The 17448-nt window shown below is 48.0% G+C and overlaps 1 protein-coding gene across 4 annotated transcripts in view; it reads left to right on the top strand.

The window, feature by feature from the left end:
* Positions 1-17137, top strand: part of LOC125326955 (transmembrane protein 263-like) — a 209446-nt gene extending 192309 nt beyond the window's left edge. For 3 of the 4 annotated variants that reach the window (XM_048305675.1, XM_048305676.1, XM_048305677.1), the window contains one exon: positions 12245-17137. In XM_048305675.1, coding sequence (XP_048161632.1) covers positions 12245-12531 — 287 coding nt within the window. In that variant the 3' untranslated portion in view covers positions 12532-17137. Of the gene's footprint in view, positions 1-8880; positions 8921-12244 lie in introns of those variants that run through there. The other variant, XM_048305678.1, reaches the window with a different exon arrangement.
* Positions 17138-17448: the final 311 nt, after the last annotated feature.

Genomic DNA, 17448 nt, shown 5'->3' on the forward strand with positions numbered 1-17448 from the left:
GTTGTTGCTGTAGGGGAAGAGAGGCCTTTAGTGCTTGGCAGAACGCAGCTATGCGTGCACAGGATGGCCCCAAGCTGGAAAGATGCTTGAATGCAGCCTCAGGAGGCTTGATAAAACTTCTTAAACATCAGTCTGGAAGGTAGGGATTGGAGGCCATGTGTCTTTTAGTCCATTTCAGAAACAGGACTCAGCATTTAGGAGTAGTAAGTTTCGCAGCCTGAGCTAGGTTTGGTGGTGACAACTGGATTTTCCAAGTTGAAAGTCCCTCTTGGCCTGCTCTTGGGTGCCTTTTACCTCATGGGGAGAATGTGGAGACCCCTGCTGCAACAGTGGCAGCTCCTCAGTGCTGACACCATCCACAACGTGGTGGAATGTTTGATTTGGGCCTGGGGAGCTCTCTGCTTCCTCCAGATGTGCCAGAGCTCCTGTGAGATGTAGGTGTTGCCTGGCGGCCACTCTCTGGGCCAGTGCCCTTCCCAGCACACTGCCCTTCCCAGCCCTCTCCTCAGAGACTGCATGCAGCCCCTGGTGCAGGGCCTCAGTCTGTGACTCCTGCTCAATGAATTGAGGAGCAGCTGCATTTTCTTCTTGTGCTGGGGTCTCTGTTTGGGTTGCCTGCTCGACACAGAGAGAGAGGCCAAACTTGCCTCCTCTTTTGCCACAGACACCAGGGGTGTGCAGTGCCCTTCTTCTTCCAGAGCACAAGGCCAGGCTGGCTGGTTCTCTGCCACAGGCAGGCCTGCCCACCCTGCTGCCCCTGCCAGCTGCTTGCTGGGGCCAGGGGCTTCCAGTCCCCCAGCATCTCCTTCTTCTTGCCTGTGGCATCATTAAGGTGCAGTTCAGGAGGTGATTTCCACCTGTATGCCTGAAAGGAGAGCAGGGGCTTTACAGAGGTTGCCTGACTCCCCCAGCCAACACCTGCTGGGGCCTGCTTGTGCACAGCAGGCATGGAATGCTAAGTGCGGGGACTCCTAAGCCATTTAAGGCTCTGTGTTGTTGGAGAATTAAGATTTCTGTGCCTGGAATCCCTCAAGACAGAGTTGTCTTTGGTAGGGAAAAAGTCCAGAAAAACACCATTAAGAACTAGGAGAGTATTTAAATAGAAAAGCTTTTTGTCTGTAGTTTGTAAAATAAAACTCAGTTTCTGACTACTGAGCCCATTAAGAAACCCTGCTGGGAGCACAATATACACAGGGGTTCTCCAAGCCATGACAAGATGTTTTGTTTCAGGGGAAAGCTTGTTGGGACTGGAAGATAGCTTGATGGGATTTCTGATGTGGCATCAGCCTCTCTTTAGATTCATGTCCCATCAGTTGTTCCCTGTATACATCTGATTGGAAACAAAGGGAGGAAAATAAAGGTGTAAATGAGTTTCTGTAATGATTGCACTAGCCAAGCTGGAGTGTGGCATGTTGGGATCTGGAGTTTCAGAAGTTTTATCCTGTTGAGAATGAGGGTAGCATGTACCCGCATGTGGACCGCAAGCTAAGCTGGGCTCCCTGATGTGAAAGCTGGGAAGGCACCTGACACATAGATCCTGCAGCTCTGCAGTGTGGTACTTGAAAGCATCCTTGGATGCTCCCTCATTTTTAAAGGAATCAATTGTTCTGCGCTGTTGCTCCCCTGTGTGTACAGAACTGCAGAAGAAAATTTAAGGGGAATCAGTAGAGGAGGGTAATGTTGCTCTTCATTTCCCAATAGCAGAAGCATGACAGCATTGCCAGGCTGGGCTGCATCACAGAATCAAGACAGTAAATGTCTTAACTTGAAGGCCTGAAAGGCTGCTGTAGGTGTGCAGCTGATTTTTTTTCACAGAGCCCTTGTTCTGACAGCCAAGTCTGTCTTTGCTTGCCTTTGCTTCACAACAGGTAGATACCAGAGAAGGGCAGTGATCCAGAGAGTCTTGGATTCTCCAGGCTTTCAGCCTTCCGCAGTATATCACTATCCCAGTCAGACATATGGGAAGATTTTCAGCAATTGTTAAAGCAAATGAGAGCAGAAGTATTAGCAATATTTTTGAAATTGGTCTTACATGAAATCCCTACTGGGAACTGGGTTGACCAGACTGAAGGGACATCTTTGAGGTAGGGAAGGTCTTGCTGAATAAGTAGGCAGTTGTTCGACATTTCCCCTCCCAGTGCAACAGGGATGCACTGCAGGATTAGAAACTCTTCAGGAGAACTAAAACCAGAATAGAGAGGGAATCGGGCTCTCTCACTTCACACACTGTAGTTCTAGCACTTTGTGGTCAACTGGTCTTCTCCAGGCAGTGACAGGGGATATCCCAAGCTAGAGTCAAGACTGGCTCAGGAGAAAGCCAAGAGGGAATAGGGGCTCCTCCCTTTTAGATAAAGCACAGCCTGTTCATCAGACCCGGTCCCCCACCCGCCCACCATGAGAGGCGGAGAGTGTAGGGCTGATTTGTGGCTGCAAGCAGGAGATGGACAGGAGTCTCTCTTGTTCCAGATATTCCTCTAACTATATGAAGCACTAATCTCAAAGGGAGGCCTAGATATCTTAGCATTTCTGAGAGCCAGACTAGACCCTGGCTCCATGGCAGTCCTGCCACAATATAAAAAGAGTCCAATTTACCTGCTGCACCAGGGAGAGCCCTTCAGTAACCACCCAGAAGCCAAGTGTGCATAGGATCCCTGCTGTGCTGTATGGAAATCTGCCCTGGAAAGAGAAAGGACATGAATATGGAAGGAAGCAAAGGGAACTGTCACACTTGCAGGTTCATGTTCCTAAGCAGCAGCTCTTTGTCTGTACAGTGCAGAGGAGGAGGTTTGATGTCTCTTTGGGCAGTGTTAGTGCTATCTCTAATTTATGCCTTCAGAGATGAGATTTCCAGGTGACGGGCTCACTGAGGAAACAACAGGTAGGACCAGCTGGCTCGCTCTGAAGTGATGGGGTGAGGGGACACACGAGAGGTTTGGGTGCAGAGCTAGGGGATGATTTTTGCACTAGAATAGATCTAATAGTCTGAGACATGGATGGGTCACATCCTTCTCTGTTCAGCCTGGCTGTGGGGGAGGGATGCTCTGCCTGTCTGCTCCCAGAGGCAGCATACCTGCCCACTCACAACTGCAATACCCTCCCCTTGTCAGCTGAGATGTGGAAGAGTTTTTGAGATTAGGCCTTCAAATACCTTCCACTAGCAGAAAAATAAAGGCCTGTCCTGCCTGTTCCAGGCATACTGCAGCATGAGCAGGCAAGCATATCTGTACCTCCCCAGTAAATCCCCAGCTCAGCTGCTTCTGTAGCACACAGCTTTTAGCTTAACTGCCTCGTTATCCTTTGGATAGACAGAAAGACAGCTGGATAGCCTCTGGGATGAACATGTCATTTCTTTGAGTCAAAGGTCAGTTAAAATTTGTGCCTTTGCTTTTTGAGCTGCCATTTTTTTTCTTCATTTCCTCCATGTGCCTTGGAGAGGGAACACGTAATCAGAATAAATAGGGAATTTCTGAATATCTCACTGGTGCCAGCCATTCTACTGAACAGCATCAGCATCCATTGCTCAACTGCTCCAGGAGTGGAAAGAGGAAATGTCTGGACCTGGATCCTTCCCTACTGCCAAGGCAGGATATGTTCCCAACTTTACTAGGAGTGTTTTTGGACAACTTCTTGGATATCTCAGCTGTAAAATGCTTAAGTTACAATCACGTGTTTCGAGAGATTAAGAGATTAAACCTTTGATAATATAATGGCAGAGTACACTAAATATTCATGGCAGTTGGTGAACAAATAGGGGGGACTTTTGACGTCTGATCTTGGCAGCCTAGAGCACCTTCCTGTTAGTTAGTCTCGCTCCCATGCACCTTCCCAAAATGCTGCTGGGACCTAACTTCATGTGCTTTTTTGATAAATTTTGAGTTAGCAATACTGTCATGGGAAGGACTTTTAGCCTCACTGGACAGAGGAGGCTTAACTGAGTCTGCCTTTGTTTAAAATCCACTGGGTAGCACTAGAGCATGGAAGAAAAGTTATTTCTTACATAAGCTTGGATTATGTTATTTACTCTCCATTGTCTGTAAGGGCCTCATAGAACCAAGAAAATGACCTTTATTTCTCTATGGATTTTGTCCCTTTTCATTTTACAAATATTGATTTTTTTTTTTTTTCTCCTGTGTCTTTATCAGAGCTGAATTAACAAGACTGCTTAACAAGATCCTCTGATTCATTTGGGGTCTTTTTGTGCCAGGTACTATCACAAGCAGCTGAAAGCAGCTCAGTGAAGAATGTGCAACCACTGCTACAGAATTGACAGAGGAGGTGATGTGCCCTGACAAGAGCTGAGCTAGCATGGGTCAAAGAGCAGGCTTAAAAAGATGGTCTCCTCAGCCTGGGCACAAATGCTAGGAAGGGTTATTTGTAAGGAATAAATTTTTCTGTTGGAAAGCTCTCCTCCTCATACCTCTAAAGCGTGAGGCCACTGAAAATCGTTGAGCCTGCTGGATTTTTCCTGTTCCACCCACAGATTCCCAAGTGGGATCAAGAGTCCAAATTCATGGCAAGAGGTGATTCCTGTCCTTGTGATCCAAAATCTCAGTGTAGCAGTGATGAGACTCCAAAAGGAAAAGGAGCCATTGGTGCAGTTTTATGTGCTCTTTCTTGCCAAGCTTTTAAGCAAGCCACTTAACTGATCCAAGTGCACATAGGTGGAGCAAAAAGTGGAAATTGAAGGCAAGAAATTGTTCAAACAAGTCAAGTCTGATGGCTACTTTTGATGCTTTTAACACAAGTTCAGGAAAGGTAGAGCCCAGCTGATAGCTGTCCCTTGCTGTTCATACTTGCCATAATGCACCAGTGCATTTTCTAGCACAGGGCCCAGAGGGTGGTCATGGTAGGGAGGAAGCAGTCACTGTCCACAGTTCTTTGCAGCAAGCTGGAATCTCTTGCCTTTCGAGATCGTCTTTCCGCTCTTTCAGCAGCCTGAGACATCCTATGGGTTTTTTAGTGGCCTGTCTGGCCAGTAGCAAAAGCCCATTTCTGTATATATTCCACATGGAGAGATATGTTGTGATGGAGATAGAAAGGGGAACATCCAGGTTTCTTTATTCCTGAAGGGCCAACACCACTCCTAGTTTTGCTCTAGTTCTCTCCTGTGGGCTCATCTTTCTTACAGCCTATACATCATGGTAAGAAATTATATTTGCATCAAATGAGACAAGAGTCTTCTTAAACCAGCTGCCTGCCATACAGGCCTATAGAAAGGGTAAATCCTCATCCTTAAGCCATTGTGAGCTGCATCAGAAGGACAGCAAGCTTTGGAGAACTTTGTCCTGGTGTGCACTTGTTTCTCTCTGAGATGAAAGGTTAAGTATATCAGTGGGAGCTGGGAGGTTGTTTCTGTGAAGTACCATGAGGTCAACCAGTTAGTGTTCATTAGCTTCCCCTCTGCAAAGGGTGGACTTCTCCCCTTCCCAGCTTGCTGTGCTTCGCAGAGCTGGGATTAACTCCTGCCTGCCAGCCCACTCCACTGCTGGTCATGCAGGATCCCCAGCATACTGTCTGGGCAGTCACACCATCCGTGGCTGAAACAGGCCAGGAACATGGAGAGGAAGCGGAGGAGACATAGCTGTCAGCAGTAATGCTGAGAACAGAGCTGGGTCTCCAGGCTCCTGCCTCATCCACGTCCTTTCTAGTAGATGATACTGCCTGTCCGGCAACTCCCTTGTGTTTTTCTGGAGCACATGGAGCATTACCTCTGGACTGTGGGCCATCCTGTCTTCAGCTTCATTAGAGACCATCTCTATATACCAGAGTAGCTGAAGTCTTGTAAAAATCAAAGGGTCCCAGGACATCCTGGTTGAAGGAGACTCTGGCTGCTCCTGACAAACTGTTATATCTATATAAAAGAGATATTTCTGGTTAAATAAACCAATCACCTCCTGCAGGATGGCAAAGCAAAGGAACAACTATTTTTCAAGAAACAGAAACCCATATCAGGGCAGATCTTGGCTCTGATATTTGAAAGCACTTAGGAAGTGAGAGGACAAGTTTATGTTTCTCCTCCAATTAGTATCTCTTCTTGCAAAGTGAAACAGTTCAACAAAAACAGTGCAAATAGCCACTGCTTGGCCATTTAGTGGTTTTGTGTGTGTGTGTGTGGCTGGCAGTGTCCTTGGGCTGACTCAAGCCTGGTCAAATGCCTTGACCACCAGGTTATTACCTGTTCTGAGGCCAATCTCCCTGAATTCTTTTTTCAGTGAAAGTTTGAAGAATACCACTGTGTTCTTACAAACAGTTTCTGTTTTGGTGACACAAAACTTCCCAACAAAGAGAGTCAGGAAGCTCCCAACCAAGTAAGCCTCACACTTCCAGAGTCAGAGCATTGGCTGCTTCTTCCCCAAGGCTCAGCCGAGGAAAACAAGCCATTCCATATCACTGTCCGTTTACCCTCCTGAACCCTGTCTCTCAGTGCTTCAAGGTAGATGCTTCAGCAGTTAATACTGCTCCTGGGGCATGTGCAAGGAACAATTAAAGCTCATTGTGCCAGTGAAGAGCCCTGGGGTGAGCTGGGCTATAGAGACAGCTGGCCCCATTTTTGCTGTGTGTAGCAGCTTCCTGAACAATCCTGTTGCAGAGAGACGAGTATGTCTTGTTGATTGCAGAGTTAAAGTTTAGAACTCCAGGGCTAAACTCAGTGTGGCATTTCTAGGCTTTTTGCTGGTGGCAGCCGTCATGGTTTGTAGCATTCGGTGCCTGGGTAGAGCCCAGCTGCTGAGCCTGCAAAGCTTTTTCCAACAGCTGCAGCATGGGACCGATGGCAGGAGTGAAGCACGAGTGTTTGAAGAACAAACACTTTGTAGTGGTCCCTTTAACATTTTGCCTGTGACACTAGATCTTTGATCCAGAAATGACAAAAAGGACATGAACAGCCATTCCTTCCTCTCAGACATAAATGCCTGTTACAGATGTGCCCTGCAAGGTTCAGCTAAGCCTTCTCCAGCAGCAGGCAGTCTTGGAAGAAAGCAGTGTTGGAAATTTTCTGGAGAAGGGTCCTGCTAGGTGCTGTACAGTGAGATTTCATTTGTGCCCAGCAGTCAGAGTGATCTCTGCCTGCTTCAGCTGCTTGTGCTAGACGAGGAACATATCACACAGAAGGAAGGTCTCAGCTGCAGGATAAACTTGTGTAGCCCCACAACAGCAGGCTGGCATGCATGGGGATGGGGCAAGTTTTCTTCTCACCTTTGTAACTTGTCTGGAAATTGGAAACCTCTCCAGGAAGTTGTCATTGGTGTCTCCACAGAGAATGGGAACAGGAATCATATTGGTGCCAGTCATGACAATAGCAAGTACAATTTCCTTGTTTAAAGCACTGCACCAGCTGTACCTAATTAACCTTCATGACAGCACAGCAATACAAGGAAATAGGGATCATTAACTTCAGCTTTGCTTTACAGAAGGGGAAGAGAAACATCAGTGCCAGCTCCATGCATCTCAAATTGAGGTAGGCTTGAAAAAGTCACAAGGTTAAACATAACAATAATACACTTGGGGTTCTCAGAGTATTAAGAGTGCGCTTGAATCAAACTTTCAGTTTTTTCTCCAAGAAACATCAGGACTAGAAACTTCTCTCCCATATATACTTGTTTGTGACTCAACAACCAAGGCTTTCAGAAAATCACACATTCTCAGTCACAGTGGGGCAGAGGCAGTAAAGGTCAGAACGACTTGCTCAGTGTTGCTTAAAAATGAGCTGGAAAAAGCTGGACTAAACTCTGTGAGTAGCTGACCCTCCACCCCTTGCTTGTTTCTCCAGACCAAACATTTTTTAGGTGAGGGAACCTGCCTAAATCAACCAGTGGCCACTAAATAGCTGTCAGAGGAGTAATTCAGGTTTGAACTAGTGACCTCACCCCTTCCTCTCACATCTGTGGAGGGACAGACTGATGACATTGACTGCTTACATTAGGTCTCTGAGCAGCCCGGCTGCTTTGTCTGGGGCCCAGCAGGAATGGAAAGATGCAAAACCAGTGCTGCTCCTGGACACTGCTTTCCTGGCTTGGGGCTGTTTTTGAAAGTTAGTAGGAAAGAGCAACTTACACAAGTCCTTCTTAAAGTAAAGAGTTCATCCTGCCTGCCTTATCACCTGCTGGCAGGGGCTGAGGGCGAGAGTAGTGCTTGTGCCATTTGTACTGGGCACCAGCACAGGCTCGCATTTTGTCTCTCCAAATGAATGCAGTGCAAAGCCCTGAGGAGTGTCATGGCAGCGTAGAAAGTTGTATCTGTTATTACCAATCTCCTTTCTGCTCAAGTCATAGATGCTGTTAGGATCAGGTGAGAAGACCTAAATTTGTCTGGAGCCCTGGTGGGCAGGACCCGTGCTCTGGAAGAGAAGCCAGTGGAGAGTGCAGATGGCAGTGGCCAGGGAGGAGAGTGTAGGGAGACCTCTCTGTTGTGTGGGGTGCCGACCCCAGGCCAGAATGCAGGCATTCATACAGGAGAGCCTTTTATTCAGCTCTTTTCTCCTATGTATTCTTCTATTCTAAGCTGACGTGGGGTGAAGTGAAGCTGAAGGGACCCTTGAAAAGGCCAGGTCATTGATGGAGAGGAAAAAGGGCTCCACAGATTGTGAAGAGCTTTCATGAGCAGCATCGGCTGCGGCTGGCTCCAGGGAACAGAATTGTTCCCCTGCTTAGGATGTGTGTCTGTCTCTCTGATTATTTTGTGTATTTCATCTCTGCTGTCTGTCTTGCTCTTAATCTGGGCTCCTCTGTGCCAACAAAATGCTTAGCTCGTTCCATTGTCTGAGAGACTAATTTGCACTGTAAATCTGATGCTTATCTTACATGACAGCTTACTGTGGGGTTTATTGCAATCCTGAAGACAAACTAACCAGGGATGGCTTGAAAGCTTCCAACACATCATCTGGAATATAGAACAAATATGACCCATTTCAGCTTGCTGCCAGGTTAGTGTAGTCCCTTGTGGTTGGGGTCACCAGGGATTTATCTTTTTCTGTTCAAATCTATTCAAACCTGAGTGTGTTTGGGTTTTGGTTTGGATTTTTCTACATTTGGTTGATCGGTTTGGGGGTTTTTTTGGTGTGGTACATCTTCTGCTTTGTGTTGGAGCTGTTAGAGTGCTTCTGCAACAGCCTCCCACCCTCCTAGGGCCAGATCCTCCCTCCCTTCTCCCTGAGGAGTTTTAAGGACTCTGAGAGTGGCTGCAGACCAGGCACAGGCAGTGTGCAAGCACTGGTGCTCCAGTGCACTGCAGCTTTGTTGTCTCTGCCTAGCTTAATCGGAAAGAACCTTTGTCCTTGTCTTGTCTTCATTAGTATTTCCTGACACTTTGTCCAAAATGTTCTAGCTCTCTGCTGGCAGAGTAACATCCTCTCTCAATCTCGTCTGCAGTTGCTACCTTCTCTCTGGTCTGTAGGCTGTCCACCTGCAGACATTCACATACCATGTAAGAGATTCTCACACTAGTGCAGTTCAGATGGCTGGGCAGCTCCAGAGGCATAAATCTTCCTACAGATACGTTCCAGGTAGCCTAAGATGCAGTTTTACTGGGGGAGAGCCAGGAAGATTATTGCTACTTTGCTACAGGTCTTGGTTCTGCAGCTGAGCATGCCAGTAGGTGTTTAATGCCCAGAGCTTCTGCATTGCAGTCCTCTGAGACACGAAGGATCCCACTTCCTCAGACAGGGGAGCAGGAACACAAGACCTGCCATCCTTGAAGGATAATGTTTGTTTGGAGGACCATTCTGGTTTTCACCTAGTCCTGCTTTACAGTCGCATGGATTTCTGGACCCCTCAGTTCTTCCTGCCCTCGGACTGCAGACAAAACACAGAAATGGCTGTACTGGAAAAGCTCTCTGGAGCAGTTGAGGAATAGCAGATAAACTTGACATGGATCCAGTAGGTCTCAGTAACACTGAGGGAGAGGAGAAAAAAAAACCTCTTGAGAAACAGTTGAGGAATAGGTAAGGAATAGGTTGTATACTAGGAACTGTACACTGGAAGCTCTGTACTGGCCTTTCTCCACCTCCATGTTGCTGTCCGGGTTATCAGATAGATGTGTAACTTAAGGCTTAGTCCAAGTCATCTGAGCTGGGGAACATCGGACTCCCTGCCCAAGGGAGACCTCTGTTCAGACTGGGAGAAGCTCGGGGGAAAATGTATGAATCCAAGGAAATTCCAACTCTGCAGAATTTTAAAAGAATCCAGGACAAAAATACCTAGGGAAGGATCATCACACCACGTGATTCTGGTTTAGGCTTAGGGTTAGGGTTGAGAGTGTCAAAGAGCCTACAGCTCCAGGAACACTTGGGCTGGAAAAGACATCCCAAGGCAATCCTGGCAGGGCCCCAACATTGCTGCTCTTACATCCTTTTGATCTGGACCACCCATGGTGATGGATTAGGGTTCATCTTAGGCTAATGGGGAATATTTCAGCACCTTCTGCTGGGCTGTGATAAGCAGGATCAGGATGCTTTCACAAAAAATTGGAGTCTGATATAACTTTACTTTATGCAAATACAACGAAACTGCAGTGATTGAACAGCCGCAATATCCTTCCGTAGTCTTCTCCACCTAACAACAAGATGCTCCAATGAATAAAGCCATGGGAGCTTCCATCCTTCAGGAAAAGATCTAACAAAGCTCTAGGATAACCAAACACGTGCCAGCATCATTCTCAAGTAACTGTGCTATTTAGCTTTTTACAGACCTAACTCATGTTCTGCTTTTTTTTTAACTTTTGTTTTGTCTGCATTTTTTTACTGCTGCTCACTTTGTGACACATTGGGGGAGAAAAAAAGCACAGCCTATAAACATTTAGGTTTTCTGCTCCTCTGACACAACTTGTTGTCCATCTAAAAATTATTCCCACTTAGCACCATTTGCATTTGCAGAAGCACAAAGATTCACCACTTTGCTGTCTTTGTAACAGAGCCGGAAATACAATATTCATTATCCCAGTTGAAGCTATTTTCTTACACTGTGAGATCAGAGGCATTATTTCATGCTGGAGAATTAGGAACATTAACAAGTAGGGTGGACTGGCCACTTTCTGAACTGAATCACCCTCCCAGAATGGAAACTTTAATGGATTTGACATCACCTGCCCACCCCCTCTACTTCTGTGGGTGTTGTCATTTGTGTTTGAACACAGCATAAGCTACAGTGGCATAATAAAAGTAGAAAATTAATTCTCATAGTTAGACCTGCAAACCTTCCACACCAGCTCCCCATGGACTTCAGAGTAAACACACTCCTTTTTTTTTCCTGCCAGGATTGCTTTATTATGTTTTTGCAATGATTAGTTCAACTCATGGCAGTGAATCAGAAGTCAGAGTATCCAAAATGCCTTGCCCCACGAAAAGAGCACCTCTTGCATTGCTACCTGCACACTGCATTGTTAGCTGATGTAAAAGGAGAAGGTTGTCTGCAGGCCAGCAGGAGAGTTGTCAAGTTTGAATCCCATGAGTAGCAGTTCAGATTCAACCCCTTCCCAAGAAGTGGTGAGCTGTGAACATAATGTCTGCAGTGTTGTGGGCAGGTGTGATGGCAGCTTGGGTGGGTATATCATGCTGGCCCTGATCCAGCTGGCACAGGTAAACCAGCAGTGACACAGTGTAGTAACTTAAGCACTGTCTTAACACTATTAAATACGTAGCTGAGATCTCTGGAGGGCTTGTACAACCTGAGGTGACGTTTCTGTCACTGTATCTTTACTGCAGTTTGCTATCTCTGCTCACTCAATTACAGCTCTCGCAGATAAGTCTGTGCTGTGCCTCAGTTCTGCATCTGACACGAGCCCAGACCTGCTTCCAAACAGATGCTTCTGAGGACCTGCAGGCCACACAAATGTCAGCTGTTGCTGTCTGCAGTTCGTGCCTCCCGTGCTGGCATTAGTCTTTGTGATTTACTGGCATTAGCCAATACACATGGGAGGGGAATTACATCTCTTGTAAAGTGGGATTTGCTTTGCACTGCGGCACGAAGGCTTGCAAGTTTGGGACTGCAACTGACCTGCCTTCTTCCCTTCTCTGTCACACAGGCAATTCTGCTCCCACTCCTACCCTCCCAAAGTCCTTTCTTGCTATGCTGTAAGTCTGGGATTGCCTTGGTTCCTCCTTCAGGCACCAAGAGGTCTCGGGCTGCAAGGCAAGGCATTATGCATATGAGAGCATGTGCCGTGGTTGACAGTCCTGGGCTGGAAGAGGTGCCCAGGGAGAAGGTCTCCAGCATGACCACTTCTGACATTCCCTTTTTGTCTCTCCCCACAGATGCCAGGAAGGACCACCCACAGCAGCAGGCAGGAGTCATCTGGAGAGTGACAGGCGGCCTGTTCAGTATCACTCGGGGAGCCGTGGGGGCCACACTGGGAGGAGTTGCTTGGGTGGGCAGCAAGAGTCTGGAGCTCACCAAAACAGCTGTGACCAGTGTCCCCGCTGCTGGCGTTGGACTGGTGAAGGGCAGCGTCTCGGCAGTGACCGGCGGCGTCGGAGCTGTGGGCAGTGCAGTCGCCAGCAAAGTCCCTTTCACTGCAAAGAAGAAGGACAAGGCTGACTAATCCCTGTCACAGCTCCCTTCCAAAAGATCAACCTGCCCATACTCTTCCCCTACCCTGCACCTCTTTGAGTTGGAACCAGCCGCTTCAGGGAGGGTCGAGCACCCGAGCAGACTCTGGCTGCAGCCTGCTCAGCACCGCCTGCCTGGCTCAGAGCTCACAGAGCCACTGTCAATGCCTTTCACTCCCATCACCTACTGGGAACCATCTTTACTCTGAGGACTTTAAAGGCACAGTTGTCTCTGTCTTTTAGTTTCCTTCCTCCCTTCTTGCTCTTGTAAGCACAGAGGGATGGGAGAAGGCATCAGGCTCCATCTGCCTGGAGGTGACGGGAGTAACAGGGATGGGGGGGAACTATGCCTGGCTTGAAGTGTGGGTTGTGTAGTCAAATTCAACTTCAGCTGGGAAGAAAGCCTCTGAAACACCCCTTCCCTTTGCTCTGGGAGTTGTGTTTGGGAGGTGTGCCTGGCAGAGAACTGTAGAAGTCCCACTGACACAAAGGAGAATTACTGTGAAGAGGGGGAAGCCTCCCTCCTGCCCTGCACCTCTTACCTTTTCTTCGCAGGGCCCATTCCTACAAGCTGCTCCCAATCACTTACTCCCTGGCTGAATTGCACCCTTCAGAGAGGGAACCCTCAAGGTCAGCAGAGCAGCTCTGGCGATGATGCCACACCAGAGTATGCTACGTCCCAGACCACCAAATTCTGCCCAGATTTTCTTGGTGAGAAAGAGGAATACGAAAGCTGTTTTATGTTCCCATTTGGAGAAGGAGCTGACAGTAGCACTTGCCAGGCCTCTGTGATATTGCAGTACAGGCAGTGATGTTCCACAGAGAGACCAGGCCTTTCGTTTGACCCTTGAAATCCTTCCAGTATCCCTGTCTGCAACAAGGACGTTTTGTCTCTTGGCCACCCTCACACTCCACAGACATCAGTAGTAACCAGGAGCAAGTGTTTTCCCAAATGCCACCTAAATTCTGCTGCAGGGATGGAGAGGAGGCTGAGAGTGTTGCTCTCCCCATGACTCAGCACCCCAGGAGTGGTGGCCTGGGTGTGAGTGGGCTGCACCATGTTGGAGAACACTTCCCAAGGGGCTGAGCATGCTCCAACAGCAGCCAGCCTGCACAGGGCACCAGCAACTACTCCTCTGCACACTGCTCCTGGGGCCCCAGGCCAGCTCCTCTAAATGACCATGTTGCACTAAATAGCCCACCCATAGTTGTAGTGCCGCAGAAACCCAGACACCTGCATCCATCTGGGAGTCACAGCCATCCTCAGCCTGGCCCGTGATGCTCAAGGGGCCATGTGGCATTGCACACACACACACAAACACAAACGTGCACTCACTCACTCACTCACTCACTCACTTCAAGGCCCCCTGTAATTCTTGGGACGAGGAAAGCCACAGGCTCCACCACTAACTCTGCTGCTCCTGGCTTTGGCAGGTGATTTGCCTAGGTCTGTAGGTGTTGGATGCATAGGCAAGTGAAGCAGTGCTTGTGCTGTGATTTATAAATATGCCTCTATGTTAGCGTGCGTGTGTTCGTGTCAGTCCACAGGCATGCCTTCAGCCAGGGAAACAAACCTGTGCCACTGCCACAGAGGAGTTTACAAAGTCATCTTCGGCACTTTCAGCACACAGTTTTTATATAGGGTCCTGGTCAAAAGAAAAATAATGTTTTAGAGGATGTTTTGCCCTCTGTTGCCCAAGAGCATAGTTTATTGAAACCAAAGGAATGTGAAAAATCCCCTTTCTCCCGTCTGTGCTGTTTGTTTTCTCTCAGCCCTGTCTTTCAGACACTGAAGCCAACTTTCTTGATCTTCATTTCCCCTTGGAGGTCGTTGCACTTCCTGGCTGCTCTCTTGTGCTTAGGACTTAGACATCAGGGAATATTTAAGTACAACACACACACACACTCCCACCACCATTTTTGCTGAATGTTCTTGGGCTTGTGACGCAGTTTTCATTCTGACCTTTATTAAATCCACATTTTGGGACGTATGTTGCTGTGTCCCTGTGATAATCATGCTGATGTTAGTCACTCTCCATACCCTTTGCTAGGTAGCCCCTACTGTTTGTAGTGGTAAGAAGCTGCTGATCTCCACCATTTGTTACTCTTGATAGCATGAGAGAGATTTAACTTACATCTTTGTTTCTGAAGAGGAAGCAGCATTTGGTAGGTGTGTGCATTTCCTCACTTTGTCTCCTCTGTTCTGGTGAAGGCCAGACATGTCAGTTTTGTCTCTGAAGGCAGCAGCTTCACAGAAAGATCAGGCCTTGATGTGTGCCTGTACTTTGCTGGGATGCTCGTGGCAGTTGGCAAGGCCAGAAGAAGTCTTTTCTGTTCTCCCTTTATCTCAAACGCCCTGCAAAGCAGGAGGACCGTTTGCACTGCATGGATCTCTGCTCACTGCTCTCCCTGAGTACATCTCATCTCTTATTCCAGATCACAGACTGCTCCTGAAGCAAGCTCTAGCCCCAAAGCTAAAAGCTGCTTGTGTGTAACTAGCTGTGTTGTCACCAACCCTCTGAGAAAAATTGCTTCTGGCCAATTGAGACAGAAGAGTCTTCTTCCTAAATGTCTCTCCTGGTCTTGGACAGGAGAAGATAGAATCTAAGAACCTTCAGCAGCCAGCCCTGGGTGGGTGGTGGGAGGCTGACAATGCTTTTGGCTAAATAGTGTCTCACACAGGCTTTTGCTGGGAGAGGCAGTACATCCTGCCCAAGCTGTTGTCTGCAGGCACTGTGTGTACAGAGCAGCCGTGGCAAATGGGATCAAGGTGATGTAAGGAAGGCCACGGGGGGCCTGAGGGTTTCCCATCTTTTTATTTCTTCTCTTCTGTGCATCCCTGCAGTAAATGGAGTAAAGCTTACCATTTGTCTGGAACTGCCATTTCTTTGCAGGATGGCCTGGAGAAGAAGAGATGAGCTGGAGAGGAGAACTCACAGCCTAAATCGCTGTTCTTACAGCCCAGCTAAAGGAGAGCTCAGGGACCATGAGTAGCAAAAGAGATCAAATTAGCAGGCAGGGGTAGAAGATTAAATCTACTCCAAAAACAAGGCCTCACACTGCTAAACAGGCATTCAGGAATAAGTAACTCTCCAGGACTCAAAGGCTTTAAGAAAGACTGTGCTAGGCCTGCTCAGTTCACCATGGTGACCCAGTCCCAACCTGCTTTTCTGGGCATTCACAGTGCCAGAGCAGAGGGAAAACAGGGTCAGTCTCCCCAGTCTAGAAGTAAAGATGCCTTCTGACAGCTTTGGTTGCAGGACAGTGGGATCTGGATTGGATGGGGAAGCTGTTGGCTCTTGTCAGATGCCCCCTCTTTCCTCCTCTCCCACTACAGAGACTCCAGCCACCTGGGCCACTGGTGCAGCCCTTCTCTCACTGCCCATTCATGGTATGAAGGGCAAAAAACTCTGTTGTGCATAAATCCCATGGCTACCAGATGAGGTAGCTTGGTACAAAATAGGAGGGGGTGGCATCGGGGTAGAGGGAATAATTAAAGGGAGTTGGTACACAGAAGATGGGGAGAGAGTGGTGTGACAGGAGGAGTTGAGGAGTAGGGGAACAAGAAAACAGGGAGCATGGAGGGAATTTGTTTCTTAGGACAGGCTTTGAATCAGAAGATGAACATAATGGGAAGAGAACAGAAAGGGGAGTGGGTCAATGTGGGTTTTGTGGTCAATGTGTGGTGGTGGTCCATGCCTGGCTTGTGCCCTGCTTCCGTAGTAATGATGATCGCTAGTGATTTCTGTTTAGACAGATCAATGGATGGTCAAAGCATCAGATCAGCTCCCTTCTTATCACCCCCCCTTCCCAAAACTCCCCCAGGCTTTTGTCATGATCTCCCCATGATGGGGCTGGGTCTCCCCCGTGGTGGAGGTGGGATGTGGCCCTAGTCACAGCCCTGTGTCCCACGTTGCCTGGCTGTTCCCTGTGCCCAGCAAACATGTCCTGGCTGAAAGGAGACCCACAGGCACATCCTCTCCTCCCTTTTCCCTGTCCTTAGTCTCATTATCCTTCACTTTTTTATCCCTCCCTTAGCTTTTGGTCTTGCCCGTGGATACAGCTCCCCGAAGCTTTTGCTGAGACCTTCATTAAACATTCACACTCGCAGTGTCTGGGAGGGCAGAGGGTGATTGCCCTTGCAGCTCCCCAGGCTGGGAGAGAAGTGCATGTCTTCCACCCCTCTCTGTCCCCTTGTGTTTTGTGTGTGGAAAATTTTAACCCACTTCTTTTTCTCTGGGTTCCCTTGTTGGCTCTTGTCCCTGTGGGAGGGTCATTTCTGTGTCTCCATTGCAAAGTCATCCTTGTAAAAACAACAGCATGAGTGGGAATATGGAGATGGTTAGAGAGAGCTGCAGAGCCAGGGCCCAACTCTGCTTCTCTAGGAGCTGAGGAGGCCTTTGGCAACCCAAAACTGCAGCCACACGGTCCTGTGCACAGTGCTGGGCTCCAGAGAACACTTTTGTTCTTTATCATTTCATTGTCTGCAATTGGTTTCCTACTGAATTTGTTTGCTTGGTTTGTTTTGCAGTGTGTTTCTGGGAATATTCTGCATCTCTGTATTTTAATTACAGTAAAATTTGAGGATAAAAACCTTGATTATGCTGGGTCTTGTTTCCAGTGGGGGGAAATAAGGAGAGGAAGCACAGCTGAAGGAAGATGTTAGAGATTCCTTGGGAAATTAGATCTCTCCCCTAAGGGCTCTAGATGAGGCACCAAGCAAGGCTGAATCTCCATCCCTGCTTAAACTAGGACATAGCTTTCAACCGCGGTTCAAAAGCCATTTTGCTGCAGGCGCCTTTCCTGACTGGAATGGTAAGAACAGTTTGGATAAGACTTCTAAACTCAATTTTTTGTGTTGGTTTAAAGACCAGTGCATAAGATGGCTTTCAGGCTGGGGACAGCTGGCC

The sequence above is a fragment of the Corvus hawaiiensis genome, chromosome 6, assembly GCF_020740725.1.
Source record: "Corvus hawaiiensis isolate bCorHaw1 chromosome 6, bCorHaw1.pri.cur, whole genome shotgun sequence".
In the NCBI taxonomy this organism is placed as follows: domain Eukaryota; kingdom Metazoa; phylum Chordata; class Aves; order Passeriformes; family Corvidae; genus Corvus; species Corvus hawaiiensis.